The sequence below is a fragment of the Elgaria multicarinata genome, chromosome 4 (assembly GCF_023053635.1).
Source record: "Elgaria multicarinata webbii isolate HBS135686 ecotype San Diego chromosome 4, rElgMul1.1.pri, whole genome shotgun sequence".
NCBI lineage: Eukaryota > Metazoa > Chordata > Lepidosauria > Squamata > Anguidae > Elgaria > Elgaria multicarinata.
Genome location: NC_086174.1, coordinates 32,893,994 through 32,909,697, shown reverse-complemented (window position 1 = coordinate 32,909,697; position 15,704 = coordinate 32,893,994). Strand labels below are relative to the sequence as shown.

Here is a 15,704-nt window from a genome sequence, read left to right as displayed (position 1 = left end):
AAAAAACTATAGGTTTTTTTGGGTTCAGATGAGAACAACAAGCTGCAGTCAATCAGAAATGGAAGGGAAGTGCAAGCTCAAGGCCCACTATGGCTAGTTACAATCACAACAAACCATGGTTTATCATGATTGCTAAACAGGCGGCTCATTGTCAGTTAACTCAAGTCAGCTGTGACTAGTAATAAAAATTTTCCCCTTGCTTGGCCTTGAGAGAATTCAATTTCTTGAATTCTTGAGTCTAAGGCCTCAGTTTTATATACCTGACTTTCCCAACCTGGTGCCCCCCTGCTAGAACATGTGGTACCTGCAGCTGCCTTGAAATGGTGTGTGTACCCCTGGCCCTCAGTCCATGCATGTGTGTTGATCTGTGATCCAAGTTTCAATTTAATCTGTTGACTTATTTTTAAAAAATCTATAAATGTATAAACTAAATATGTTGTTAGTGGTCATTTCTTCCGTTTTGGAGTGCTGTGTATCCCTGCACATCGCATCACTTACATATTGGTTTAAATTGACTTGAAACTGGCCTGTTCTATTAACTGCTCCTTTGTTTACAGCTAGTTAGTTGGAAAGATGTTTCTTTCTAAAAACAACAGCAGGTAAGTAGGTGAATCTTTCCAGATGAGACCTGTCTCTGGTATTTGGCACTTCTTTAATGCCCTCTCCTAAAAGTGCAGGCTTGCACCTCATCAAGCCAGTTGTGCTAATTATCCCCTTATTCGTGCCCAGCCCAGAATTGCATAGTTTGGATAGGTGTGCTGCCGTTCTGTAATATGTGGAATGCTGGAAGAATTCCAGAGGCTGTTAATAAAATGTAGTTTAAAAAATGCAGGCGAAAATACATTTAAAAATACATCGGAGCTCAACTTGCTGTTCCTTCTTACAGAGTAGTGCACTCAATTACCTGACACCAGTGACATGAAGGACGTTGATGGCCTATGGCTCTTCTTGCATTTAATATGTAGGACTATAAGAGGTTTGTCATCCGAAAGTCCTCTTGAAAGCAGTGCAAGTTGTTACCAAAAGCTACACGATCTTGGTGCATATTTACATGGGAGGAAATTTTTTTGCATTTAGCGAGACTTGCTTCTGTGTAAGTGTGTGCATGATTGGGATGCACATTAACTGTGACATGAAAGAGGTTGATAGGGACATGAATGAAACATGCTTCCAACACCACAGTTCTCAGTAGAAGCAGGGCTGCTTTAGCATGCTGCCCTAGTTGAGTATTCCCAGTGACTGTCCACACCATGGACCCTCTAAGATTTTTGTCTTACTGTTATATAAATACTAGTATTTCTATTTGGGGTCCACCTTAATGTTATTAAGAGCCTCGTGTGGCGCAGAGCGGTAAAGCAGCAGTTTCTGCAGCTGAAACTCTCCCCACGGCCTGAGTTTGATCCCAGCGGAAGCTGGTTTCAGGCAGCCGGCTCGGGTCGACTCAGCCTTCCATCCTCCCGAGGTCGGTAAAATGAGTACCCAGTTAGCTGGGGGAAAGGAAATAACGGCCGGGGAAGGCAACGGCAAACCACCCTGTTATAAGGCCTGCCAAGAAAACATCAGCGAAAGCTGGTGTCTCTCCAAGAGTCAATAATGACTCAGTGCTTGCATGAGTGGTTCCTTTCCTTTCCTTAATGTTATTATTAGGATGAACCCCAAAACATCACCCAGCAAAAAATTTAGGAGTGAAATTGGGGCTTTGCGGATTTCAAAACCCTCCACCTCCCCCCTTTATCTTCACTTCATTTCTTCTGTGGCCATGATTGTAGCCATTTTGTCTTTTTGTAGCTGTCTGTTGCAGAGCACTGGGTGGAAGACCAGAAAGCTGCCCAGGTGCCTAGGCATCACGGTCACCTTTAACTGTCTTCCAGTGGTGTGCTCTGCAATGGAACGCTGGAAAGGACAAAACGGCTCTGATAGTCATTTACACAGCTTCACACAGCTACAGACAAAATGAAGTAAAGGTAAATGGGGGGTGGTGGTGACGTTTGGGGTTCCTTGAGGCTGAGCTAAACTGGGGGTACAGCTTCACATCTGGCAAACAAGACTGCAAAATTTAAAAGTTGAGTTTCAGCTCAGCTCTAATTATTAGTAGTCATAAAGTACAAAGGGCAGTATCCAATGCTGTTGCTGTGCTTTTGCTGTTTCAGCAGCCCCAACCACTAGCACAACAGGAAAACTAGCGCTTTCTAAAGCAAACCCAATAATGAGTGAAAACGCTTGTTTCTGGAATGGGACAACTCAGCAGAGCGCCTTTCTGAAAACTACACTGACCTGCCCTATTGTGGACACAAGCATTTCCACTCATTTCCGTTTTCTTTAGAATCCACTAGCTTTGAATTGCATTAGCTTCCAATAGTGGGACCCATCACACTAACACATGGACAGTGTTGGATACTGCCCCAAATGAGCACCAGGAGTAACTGTTGAAATGCCCATCTTGCTACACCCTTAATGGTGTGAGAACACCCCCCATCCTCCGCTGACAGGATGGGGGGGTGTTCTACCGGTTCTGGATGGGATTGCACTCACCCTGAAGGAGCAGGTTCGTAGTTTGGGGGTTCTTTTAGATCCATCATTGTCACTTGAGGCTCAGGTGACCTCAGTGGCACGGAGTGCCTTCTACAAACTCCGTTTGGTGGCCCAGCTACGCCCCTATCTAGACAGGGATAACCTGGATTCAGTTGCCCATGCTCTGGTAACCTCCAAGTTAGATTACTGCAATGCACTCTACATAGGGCTGCCTTTGAAGATGGTTCGGAAGCTGCAGCTCGTGCAAAATGCAGCGGCCAGATTGATTTCGGGAACCAGAAGGTTCGACCATATAACACCTGCTCTGGTCCGTTTGCACTGGCTGCCTGTATGTTTCTGAGCCCAATTCAAGGTGCTGGTTTTGACCTATAAAGCCTTACATGGCTTGGGACCACAATACCTGACTGAACGCCTCCCCCGACGTGAATATACCCGGTTACTACGTTCAACATCTAAGGTCCTCCTCCGGGTGCCTACTCCGAGAGAGGCTCGGAGTGTGGCAACGAGGGACAGGGCCTTTTCGGTGGTGGCCCCCAGACTATGGAATGATCTCCCTGACGAGGCTTGCCTGGCACCAACACTGCTATCTTTCCGGCGCCAGATTAAGACTTTCCTCTTTGCCCAGGCATATGGCGGCACATCTTAATCATCCACATGTTTATTTTTTTAACAGTTTTTAATGCTTCATGTGTGTATGTTCTGTGTTTTAGAATTTTAAATTTTGTATACTCGTTTTAATTTTAATTTTTGAATTTCTGTAAACCGCCCAGAGAGCCCTGGCTATGGGAGCGGTATATAAGTGCAATAAATAAATAAACCCCCTGGCATGTGGTCACACATTTAAAATTTGACGTTTCATCACATGTTGGTCCCCAGCTCTTGGTCGTCAGTTCATTTTCAAAAGTTACCATGTTCAAAAATGTTTTGTTACGATCAAACCCACAATCTGGATGTAGCATCTGCTAAATGCTAAAGGTTTGCCAGGATTTGGGAGCTGCCACATAATGCACCAAATGATTTGTCGAGAATGATTCTTCAGGTTATTCCTTGGCACGCTGTGCCTGCATAATCTTTAACGTCATCTTGTTTTATGTTTACTGGAACTTTCGTGTCTTTGGAACATTTGCAAACCGGCTTTTTTAAAAAAAAGATAGAAGTTTTATCTTAAACGTGTTGTAAAAAGTTATGATTTTAAAGGAATATTTTTATGATTATTAAAGGAATAGACAGGAATAAATCCTACAAGTCACAGTATTGTAGGACTTATTTCTCTATATACATGCTCAGGATTACGCTTTATGTCTCATGTATATTTGAAAAGTAAACTACATAGATTTGATTCATTAACAGTGCTCTCAGTGATACAGCCTTGTTCTGGATTTTTAAGTGTTTGTAGAAATGTGTGGAAAAATGAGAACAAAATGTGCATATATTGATGTCCCTTAGCTTTGTGCTTTCTTCCGCCATCATTTCCCTTCTTCAAAACATGGGCAAGATCTACACTACTGCTTTAAAGCGGTTTATAACAGTTATAAAGCGCTTTTATAGCACTTTAAAGCAGTTAAAGCGCTTTATAACTGTTATAAAGTACTTTAAAGCAGTAGTGTAGATCCGGCCATGGTGTGTGGTGCTCTGGTCAGTTAGAATTTTCCCTTTTCCTCTTCTTGCAAGTCCTGAAATACAAAAGAATTTAAAAAAGTAATATTTATATTAATAGTGAAGTATTTTAGAAGTTAATTTTGTCTAAGGGAGTGGCTGCTCTGATGAAAGGAAATGTATTTTAATTCAACAATAAGGTTAGATAAAGTTGTTCTGCAAAACTACAATCTTCAAAAGTAGTGTTCATGCACAAAGTAGGCCTACCCTTGGTGACCTTTGTCTAACTTCCTTCCATTCTTCCTACTATTAATTTTAGTTGTTGTCTTGGGTGCATTGCAGAATGGATAGTGGTGCCATATTGCCTGGTTGGCCAGATTTTACCTGGATTTTAGCTATGCCACTTTGTGCCTATTTTCACTGTTAGCTGGCCTGGATTCCCAGCTTCCAATATTTAAGCAAGTTTTTAGAATCAGAGATATGAGACAAAATATACAGGCGCTATTCCACCCAATCATTTGGTGAGAAACAAGCCTGCACTTGCCTCTCCGTGTTTGTAGCCAATGAGTGAAGTCATAGCTATGGCATTTATAGTGATTTAAAAATTATAGAGTGATACACTCATCGTCTGCAGGAGCAGTTTCTTGGTTCATTTTGAATCCATTTTAGGGTGTTTTCTCTGTTGGAGAAGTGATTTTCCAGAAAGATCAACCGAGAAATCCATACTTTTAGTGTAGCGTTAATTGAGAAATAGTATATCCACATCAAAACAAAAGGCAAAGACGGACGTTCATGCTTTCTCTAATCCAGGTGTTGTGTCATGCCACCAATTTCTGTTTTTCTTTCCCTGAGTGTGTAAATATTAAACAAAAATTGCTCTGAAAATGAAATCAAGTCCACTGTTATTAGACTCGTATTGTAGGGAGGTGGCGTGAGTTACGTCAGCCCTGCAAAGTGGCCAAGTCCATACTGCTGGGAGGTGGCCTGAGGTCAATGCTGCAGTGGAATCCAATTTTACTATCCAGTCTGTGGATAGTAAAATCCACAGACGGTGGGGGGAATTCCCATTGAGGGCAGTTGAAGTGGGTGGATTTTGATAATAAAAACAGCTGAACAGAAAGGATCAGCTAACATAGGGTGACCATATGACAAGGAGGACAGGGCTCCTGTCTCTTTAACAGTTGCATAGAAAAGGGAATTTCAGCAGGTGTCATTTGTATATATGGAGAACCTGCTGAAATTCCATCTTCATCACCACAGTTAAAGCTGCAGGAGCTATACTAGAGTGATCAGATACAAAAGAGGGGAGGGCTCCTGCGACTTTAACTGTTGTGATGAAGAGGGAATTTCACCATGCATACAAATGACACCTGCTGAAATTCCCTTTTCTATTCTACTGTTAAAGATACAGGAGCCCTGTCCTCCTTTTCATATGGTCACCCTAGCTAACACCCATCACACACACACACACACACACACACACACACACACACACACACACAGAGAGAGAGAGAGAGAGCCTGGTGCTGCTTCTGCAATCAACTTCCTCCTCTCCAACAACCCTGTGAGGTAGGTTAGGCTGAGAGTCTGTGTTTGGCCCAAAGACACCCAGCGAGCTCCATGGCTGAGCGGAGACTAGAACCAGGATCTTCCGAGTCCCAGTCAAACACTCACAGACCTTGTTCAGACAACACGCTAAGCCATAGTTAGGCCGCTAACCCTTTTGCAGCAAATGATTAGTGAGTGTGTTTAAACAGTAGTTATATAGCTACCATGGTTCACACTAAGCCATAAAGTTTAGCTCAAAATGCTTAACTACCATGGCTTAGTGTGTTGTCTGAACACGGTCACCACTACCCCATGCTGCCTCTCTATTACCACCACTACTTCTCATCCTCAAAGAAATCTGGGCACTTTCTGCCAAAGATTGGTTTGGTTTTCGAGCCGACCCCCCCCCCCCCCGACCCCGCACACGCATACTCCATACCTCAGGTCAGTTTAGTTCAATTTCCCCTTCTCATACTCCCTCCCAACCTAAATCCAGTACTCCATCACATGCAGAAGCTTGATGGAGCCACATTCAGAGTGTACCTTTGCAGGAGTTCTTTCTGTCTAACAATGCATAGGATTATGACCTAAGAAGCTAATTCTTAGTGTTTGGGGTGCTCTTTAAATGTGGTGAAACACTTTAGCTCTCTGCAACACATAGTTACAAGGTAGGGCCATCTTGGGGAATACATGCTTCTTCCTCCCTGCTTAAGAGTGAATTTCTTCTCTTGCCAGCATTAATCACGGTTGAATGTTAGATACGGCAAGCATGCTTAATGCTATTCTATCCAGTGTAATTTTAAGGCTATCCTATCCAGTGTAATTTTAGGATGTTTTTAAAATGATTTTAGGATGTTTTAACAATGTATATTATGTTTTAATTCAGTTTTATGTATTTTATGTTTTATGTTCCCTGCCTCGATCAGAATGCAGAGGCGAGCAAGAAATGTTGTTGTTGTTGTTGTTATTATTATTCACACCATGTTTTCAGGTTCAAGTTTCTAAAGGAAAAGGGTAGGATCCAATGGTGTTCCGGCAGTAGCACGATTGATGTTGCACTAGCTCAAGCCAATGTTTGTGCAAAGTCCTGGGAAACCTGTCGAGCTACCAAGTGCCGTTAAAGTTGTGCAAGTGTTGGTTTATGCTGGCACAATGTCGATTGTGTTAGTGCCAAGACACCGTTGGATCCTACACCAGGTTAACATTTGATGCACATACAACTAAACCATGGTTAACACACACACACACACACACAAAAACGAAGGGGAGAATTCAGTGAGGACAAGGGAACGGACTTCCTGTTTTAAACCAGGAAGCTACTGGTTTGCCTGCACCAGTCCTTTTAATCCTGCTTTCAATTTCCACCGTTCCGCGTTAGTTGCGTTCCTTCTTGTCCCAGTCAGGAGCCGAAGAAGCAAAGCACACTAACAGTAGACAGTGAACTCAAACAGAATAGCAAAGAATGGTGTGTTTGCACATGGGGAATGTACATGCATAGAGTGCTCCTTCAAAGCAAATAGTCATTTCTGGCTTGTGGCAAGTTTAATTCTGTTTGGATGGGAGGGGCTGTGTCTAAACTTTATTTGGGAGCTGCCGGCTGTTACTTGCATCAAGGGGAAAAATTCTGCCCCGGCTATCTCCATGGAAATTAACCACACTCTGCATGGATGTTTTTCAGGGCTTGCTTTGGGATCTGCCCTTGGCATGGGCACCCATTCCCAAACCTGGAGGAGGAGAAGAAGAGCAGCAGAGACTAGAGGAGCGACGTTCCAAGCTCCCTGGCTGAGCAGACCCAAAGCGTGAGGAGGGGGGAGACGCCTCCCTTAGCCCAGCCGCCATGCCTTTTGGGCTGAAATTGCGAAGGACCCGGCGCTACAATGTCCGGCACAAGAACTGTTTCATGACCCGGATTCGCTTGTTGGACAACAACGTGATTGAGTGCACCCTCTCCGTGGAGAGCACCGGGCAAGAATGCCTGGAAGCCGTGGCTCAGAGGCTGGAATTACGAGAGGTGAGGGTAACCCAGGAAAAGGCCATCTGTCCCTTTTGCAATTTGGCATATTTTTAGCTCGAGCCGTTTGTCATTTTGGAATCTGTTTATTAGAATCATGTTATTCTTGGAATTGGCCCGATCTTATCACTGAATGGAACTTTGGCAAGCATATCCTGCTTGCATAAAAGGCAGGGGCAGTCCAGGACCCACGGCTTGGATTGCAATTCACTGTTATTTCCTGTTGGGACAAACTCTCAGTGATGGCAAAGGGAACTTTATATTCTCTCTCTCTCTCTCTTTCTCTCCACAAGCAAAGGCTACTTTACTGTTTGGGTGGGCGGCTAATGTTTTCCCATTTAGGCATGGCATCAAGCATGTTCAAGGCTCTCACTTTTGAAATTGGAGGCAGCTGGATCCATCGAACATTTCTGTGTTTCATGGAAGCAAACTTCAAATGTGCTCTTAAAGCTCACTTCCTCAAACAAATTCTACGGCACAAGGGCAGATCCTATAAACAGTGGGCTCAACCAGATTCCACTGAAGTTTGTTGGAGTTTCAGTGTGACTTACAACATTACTATGTTACATTTCACATAATAAGCCAGTGAGCCTGTGGTGTAGGGATTAGAGTGTTGGACTGAGATTTGGGAGATCTGGGTTCTAGTCCCCTTTTGGCCATGAAGCTCAAGGGGTGACTTTGGGCCAGTCAGTGACTCTCAGCCTAACCTACCTCACAGGGTTGTTGTGAGGATATGTTGGAGATGAGGAGGACCATGTAAGCTGCCTTTGGTTTCCTTGCAAGAGGAGAAAAAAGTCAGAATATAAATGTAATAATAAACAAACAAACCATTTAGTAATAAGCACCACTGAGTTCAATGGGACTTATTGCTGTACAAGTGTGCATAGGACTGTTCTAGATCGGGGGTGCAGCATATCAGACCCAGGGGCCAAATCTAGACCTCTGGGGGTCCCAATCTGATACTCCAGGTGGCTGTGCCCCCTTCTGGCCTCACCCTTTCCTTCCAACTTCTGGTCATCTGGTGATTCCACCATTTCTCCCCATTCCAAAGGATTGAAATGCCTCTCCTAAGGCTTAGTTACTGACTGTAAGAGTTTAAGCTAAAATATGCTGGAATTTTAAATTACGGATGAAGGCCAGCGCTGAGTGCCCAAGTTAAAATGAAGGAACTCTGGTCCCCTCGGAGGAGCTGCACAGGCTACACTGCTGTGTCTACTTCCTCCAGTGAGCCACGCGGACTGTTCAGTCATTAACCAACCAGCAAGGTGAAGATGAGGAAGCAAAAGCATTCATGCCATCTCTGCAGACTTGCCTCTTTGCTGCACACCATTCATGGCATTGGGATTATCTCCAGGAGATGCTATTTTCAACGATTTGGTTTTTTTGTCTGAGAGCGTGGGTGGGTGTTCTTTGGAATTTGGATGGATACCAACTGTACCGAAACTCGACAAGGATGAGATGGTGCCAGTTTTTCCATCTGGACTGGATCTTAATTTGTAGCCCAGAGATTCTCTTTTCTCTGTGTTTATATTTTATTTATTATCCTTAAAAAGTTTGTATACCACCCTTCATCCAGTTGGTTCCCCAGGCAGTAAAAAGCAAATATAAAAAGTGATTTAGATCATAAAACACTGAAATATATACTATAAAACCATAATGTTAACAATAGAACAAGAACCATTCAAAATGTACAGGAGGGAAAGGTTTTTCTGAAATTAATGTGCTTGGGCCAATGAAAATGTCTTAACCTGGCAGTATGAAAAAACTGTACTGTAGGTACCGGGGACACCTCTTTGGGGAGTGCATTCAAAGACTGGGGAAACCGTCATCGTAAAAGCTTGTTCCATCATTGTTCCATTGCACACTTTTGATAAAGAAAACACCTGGATGAGAGCTTCAGAAGAAGATCTCAAAACATGGGCAGGGTGATACAGAAAGAGGAGCTCTTTCATCTATTTGGGTCCAAAGCCTTTTAAGACTTGTAACAACAATGTCTTGCACTGGTCTCAGAAGTAAACAGTCAGTCAGTGCAATTCCTTTAAGACTTTCCTAGTATGGCTCGGTTACAATTGTGGCAGCCATCTTCTGCACTAGTTGTAGCTTCTGCATCGTCTTCAAGGCCAGCCCCACATATGATGAAATACAGCAATACGAACAGGTGGCTATCAGAAAATGAATCATTGTGGCCAGACTATGCCAGTCCAGGAAGAACTGCACCTGGTGAACCAGCCAAAGCTGCCAAAAGGCGTTTCATGCCACCAAGGCCACCTGACAAGGCTGGATTTAGGAGCACCCCCAAGGTGCACACCTGCTCTTTCAGGGGTAGTGCAGCCCTGTCCAGAACAGATTGAGCACTGATTCCATCTTCCAACAATTCCGCCATCATGTCAAGATTCAGCTTCTGTGTATTGGTCCTAATCCACTCCATTACCGACTTGAGGCAGTGGTTTTGGACCTGCACAGCCTCGTCTGATTAGATGACAAAGAGAAATAGGGCTTAGCATTATCGGCATCACGATAACACCTCACTCAAAATCCCTAGATGACCTCCTCCAGGAACTTCATATTGAAATTCAAAACCATGGGGTATGTGTGTGTGGGTATGTAAGATGAACCCTTGTGGGATGCCATAAGACCAATGCTATGCGGTCAAGGCAACACCATATCTCTGCATTACTTATACCTATCCCATAGAGTTGGTCCAGCAAGATAACTGTGATTGATGGTATCAAATGCTGCTGAGAAATCAAGGAGAATGAATAAGGTCTTTCTTCTTCTACCTTTCTCCTGACAAAGGTTGTTTCATAACCAAAACCAGGCCTGAACCCAGATTGAAATGGGTCCAGATGATCTGTTTCAGCCAGAGGTGCTTGTAGTTGGGCGCCTACCACCCAAGCTAATACTTCTCCCTAAAAGGGGATCATAGAATCATAGAATAGCAGAGTTGGAAGGGGCCTACAAGGCCATCGAGTACAACCCCCTGCTCAATGCAGGAATCCACCCTAAAACATCCCTGACAAATGGTTGTCCAGCTGCCTCTTGAATGCCTCTAGTGCGGGAGAGATATTTGTAACTGAGCGATGTTATTGCAATCTTCTGGGTTCAAAGAGGGTTTCTCAAAGAGTCGTTGCACAACTGCCTCTTTCAAGGCAAGGGGGACCACTTCCACTTGCAAAAAGACATTCATCACCTCCTGGACCCACCAAGTCAATTCCCTCTGGGTTGTTGTAGTTAACATGATGAGAAGGAATCGAGAAAGTGGCTGTTTAGCTGAACCTCTCCAAGTTATTTTGTGGTCTTGGATGGTCACCCACAGCAGTTCTGTAGAGGACTATGCCCTCTTTGATGGACATACAGAATGGTGCCACCCCCAGTACACTCTTCCCATACAGTTTGTGTCCCGACATGGCTGTATCCCACTGCTTCTCTCCATTCCACCAGGTTTCCATTATGGTGTGTGTCTGCGTGTGTGTTTTCCTTTAAAACCAAGCATTCCAACTTGCATATCTTGACTTAGCTCAATGTGTGCTAGTTCCTCTTCCTTATCCTTCCTGGAATTCAGGCATGTCAAGGAATATACAACAAGCCTCTCTATTCCCCTCTGCCTCTTCTTACTGCTGGTGCAAGGGTATCCCCCCTTTTTCAGATCCTAAAATAACAAGATTAAATGCTGTTCATGCCCGGGATGTCTGAAATTATTGGACAAAGAAGGCAATTGAGCTTCTTGCTTTCTTAGCTTTTGAGTCTTTGCAGGCACTGCAGATGGACTGTGAGTTTCTCCCTATACTGGGGAGAGGTTCTGACTTCAGTAAAGATGAAGTCATGATCCAGCAGAGCCAATGCTTCTTGGATGTTGATCGAGACACTGTTTGTCTGTTTGTTCATTTTTCTCTTGAAAAAATAAAATAAAAATCGGGTGATATGCATGGTATATTTTAGAAGCAATGAACTTTACAGAAACATTTTACTAAAGTAGCTGGCATGCAGCTGATGGAGAGCTGTTTTCAGTACAGACCACTCTAAGTTCATAATTGCATTCTGGGCATCACATTTCCAGAAGGACATTGACAGATTAGAAAAGGTTCAGAGGAGGGCAACAAAGATGATACAGGGACTTGAGGAAAGGCTGAAGGAACTTGGGATGAGAAAAGAAGACTGAGGGGAGAGATGTTAGCAGTGTTCAGGTACATAAAACGGGTGCCACTGGGAAGATGTAAACCGCTATGGGAGCGGTATATAAGTGAAATAAATAAATAAATAAATAAATAAATAAGATGGTCAAGAACTATTTTCCATGGCCACAGAAATTAGGACCTGAAATAATGGGTATAAGTTACAGCTACCTCGATTTCAATTAAATATAAGGAAAAACTTCCTGACAGTAAGATCTGTACAATAGTGGAACAGTCTACCTATGGAGGTTGTGGGTTCTCCATCTCTGGAGGCTTTTAAGAAGAGGCTGGACAGCCACCTCTCATTGATGGTTTAATTGCTTTTCCTACACACTGAAGAGGGTTGGACTAGATCAGCCTTTCTCAACCTGGGGCGCTCCAGATGTGTTGGACTACAACTCCCAGAATGCCCCAGCCAGCTCTGCTGGCTGGGGCATTCTGGGAGATGCAGTCCAACACATCTGGAGCGCCCCAGGTTGAGAAAGGCTGGACTAGATGATCCTTGTGATCCCTTCCAGCTCCACAATTCTACAGGCTAGATCAGTTAGCCTGTTAAGCAATATGCTTTAATGCAGGAGAAATCACCCTGCTTCCTCCTGCATTCCACGAAGGCCGATTCCCCCGCCACTAACTCTGGTACAGTCATCACAAAAATGTCTCTGTACAACCACTACTGCTTGCCAGGCACAAAGTAGAGAAAATTGTGCTCAGTCATTTTTTCTTGGAATGTTGGACGAGCTTCAGATAACACTTTCTTGGTTTTGTTTTTTGCTTCCCTTAGTTTGTTTCTGGAAACTCTTCTGAGGAATTATGTATCTTTTCCCCACTGTAATACATCTTTTTTTAAAAAAAAACCCACCAAAAGCTGCTTCTGTTAAAAGTTGCTTTTAATTACGGTGCTGTTCTAGTCTGCCTCTGACTGATGTAAATTTAAACCACACATCACTTTGGCTAATTGGAATCATTTTAACACCGCTGATATTGGAAACTTGGATTCTAGTTGATATATGTGATAATGTTTGTTTCTATGTGTGCCTTCTCCACGCCACACAAATAATTTCAGTACCATCTTTTCACTGAGATCTGTGCTATTTGAAGTTGAGGATGAAAGGCACCTCCAGTAGATTTTAAATTAAGAGTTGTCCGAGAATATTTAAAGCAAACTAGATTTCATAGTAGCTCTACTCCACAGACTTCCCACCCCCTCTTGCATTCTTCTCTATACTTCTGTGTTAGAAGTATGTTTGCAGGTCTGCCATCAAGATCAAATAGATTGGCAGGCAAGAGGGACTGCGCCTTTTTGGTGGTGGTCCTGTGTTTTCGGAACTCCTTTCCAAGGGATGTATGTCTCGCTTCTTCTTTGCCAACTTTTAAATGGACCGCGCAAACCTTCTTTTGTTTTGATCTTATTTGAGTTAAGATGCTGGGCTGTTTTTTATACTTTCTTTCTTTCTTTCTTTCTTTCTATTATTATTATTATTATTATTATTTATTTATTTATTTATTTATTTATATAGCACCATCAATGTACATGGTGCTGTACAGAGTAAAACAGTAAATAGCAAGACCCTGCCGCATGGGCTTACATTCTAATAAAATCATAGTAAAGCAATAAGGAGGGGAAGAGAATGCAAACAGGCACTGGGTAGGGTAAACAGGCACAGGGTAGGGTAAAACTAACAGTATAGAGTCCAAACAACATCAGGTTTTAAAAGCTTTAGGAAAAAGAAAAGTTTTTAGCTGAGCTTTAAAAGCTGCGATTGAACTTGTGGATCTCAGATGTTCTGGAAGAGCGTTCCAGGCGTAAGGGCAGCAGAAGAAAATGGACGAAGCCGAGCAAGGGAAGTAGAGACCCTTGGGCAGGCGAGAAACATGGCATCAGAGGAACGAAGAGCACGAGCGGGGCAATAGTGTGAGATGAGAGAGGAGAGATAGGAAGGAGCTAGACCGTGAAAAGCTTTGAAGGTCAACAGAAGAAGTTTATATTGGATTCTGAAGTGAATTGGAAGCCAATGAAGAGATTTCAGAAGTGGAGTAACATGATCAGAGCGGCGAGCCAAGAAGATGATCTTAGCGGCAGAGTGGTGGACAGAGACCAGCGGACTGATGTGAGAAGAAGGAAGGCCGGTGAGAAGAAGGTTGCAGTAGTCCAACCGAGAAATAACCAGTGCATGAACAAGCGTCTTGGCAGAAGAGACAGACAGAAATGATCGAATCCTGGCAATATTATACAGGAAAAAACGACAGGATTTAGCTACTGCCTCAATATGAGGAATAAAGGCGAGCGAGGAATCAAATATAAAGCCAAAACTACGAGCTTCCTTGACCAGAGTAAGCGTAACATCATTGACAGTAAGAGAGAATGAGAGATGAGGGGAAGGTTTAGGAGGAAAAACAAGCAATTCAGTCTTTCTTTCTTTCTTTCTTTCTTTCTTTCTTTCTTTCTTTCTTTATTGCATTTCTATACCACCCAATAGCCGAAGCTCTCTGGGCGGTTCACAAAAATTAAAACCATTCAAAGTATAAAACAAACAGTATAAAAACATGATATAAAATACAGTATAAAAGCACAACCAGGATAAAATCAGCAGCAGTGCAGAAATGCAAATTTAAAATACACATTTAAAATAGCAAAGTTAAAATTAAATGTAAAGACTGTTAAAATGTTGAGAGAATAAAAAGGTCTTCACCTGGCGTCTGAAAGAATATAGTGTGGAGAAGGCCCTCCCCCTGGTAGCCACCTGCCTCACTTCCTTTGGCAGGGGCTCACGAAGAAGGCGTGTGGGAGGACACATTCCTTCAGATAGCCTGGCCCCAAGCCATTTAGGGCTTTAAATGTTAATACTAGCACTTTTCAAAATCTTTCTCTTTCTAGTTGTCATGAGTTTATTGGTTTTATCTGATTTTTTTTATGCTGGCCTTTACACTGCTGCTTTAGTTTTGTCATCATAAAGATAGGATTTTAGTTGAGCCTTATCTTTTTCATCATGTACGTGAGCTGCCTTGGGAGGGCTTGCCCTGAAAGGTGGCAAAAGAATACTGGAAACAAACAACGGCACCAAATTGCAACTCAGACATCCTGCTTTTAAAAAAGGCAAGAGGGGAGTGCCTCTTACCAGTGCCTTTAGCCCCCTTCTGCTCCCACCTGCTGCAGCAAGCACCCTTTCCTGCTGCCGTGGAATTTGCAGTATTCTAGGCAGGATCAACCAGCTCCTGATCCTAGCTGCAGTTGAATCTACGCTGAAATCGGACAGATGGATGCTTGTTCTGACAGTAAAGAAGAACCACAGTCATTGACTAGAGATTTTGTTCCTAATCCAGGAACTAAAATCAACTTCCAATCTTGGTTCATGACCCCACTCTTCCTAATCTTGACCATAATTAATGGCATGGTATTAGGAACCTGTCTAATACCATGTTAGAACTATGGGTGCTTCCATATGAGGCTTTTATGACACAGTTGCACTGTCTCGTTTATAGAGTTTTGCAGGTAGTCCAGATTAGGGATGGGTGAACATGCAATGTTCAAGCTCATCAAGCTTCTCCGAATTCTTCATGGAAGATCGATTCACCTTGTTCGCATTCCTCAATGTTAGCGTGCTTTTATTATTATTTTTAGATACAGAAAAACTGCACATTTTTTGATGGGGGAAATCCATGTTTTTAAGAGCATACACCCAAAATGCACACTTTCTCCTATTCAGTAAAGTATGAAAATGCATATATATATATATTAAAAATGTGCATTTTTAAAAATAGGCTTGCAAGTTCGGAAATGTGCACACCTGCTCCGTTTGGGATTGTGAACAGGGCTTGTTTGCAAGTGGAAACAAAATGCTCGTACA

General features: G+C 43.1%; 1 protein-coding gene across 2 annotated transcripts in view; it reads left to right on the top strand.

The window, feature by feature from the left end:
• PTPN14 (protein tyrosine phosphatase non-receptor type 14) overlaps window positions 1-15,704 on the top strand; it is a 156,002-nt gene that overhangs the window by 50,938 nt on the left and 89,360 nt on the right. Inside the window, exons 1-2 of one of the 2 annotated variants that reach the window (XM_063124045.1) lie at window positions 1,900-1,964; window positions 7,355-7,687. In XM_063124045.1, the coding sequence (XP_062980115.1) occupies window positions 7,514-7,687 (174 nt within the window). In that variant the 5' untranslated portion in view covers window positions 1,900-1,964; window positions 7,355-7,513. Of the gene's footprint in view, window positions 1-1,899; window positions 1,965-7,354; window positions 7,688-15,704 lie in introns of those variants that run through there. The other variant, XM_063124044.1, reaches the window with a different exon arrangement.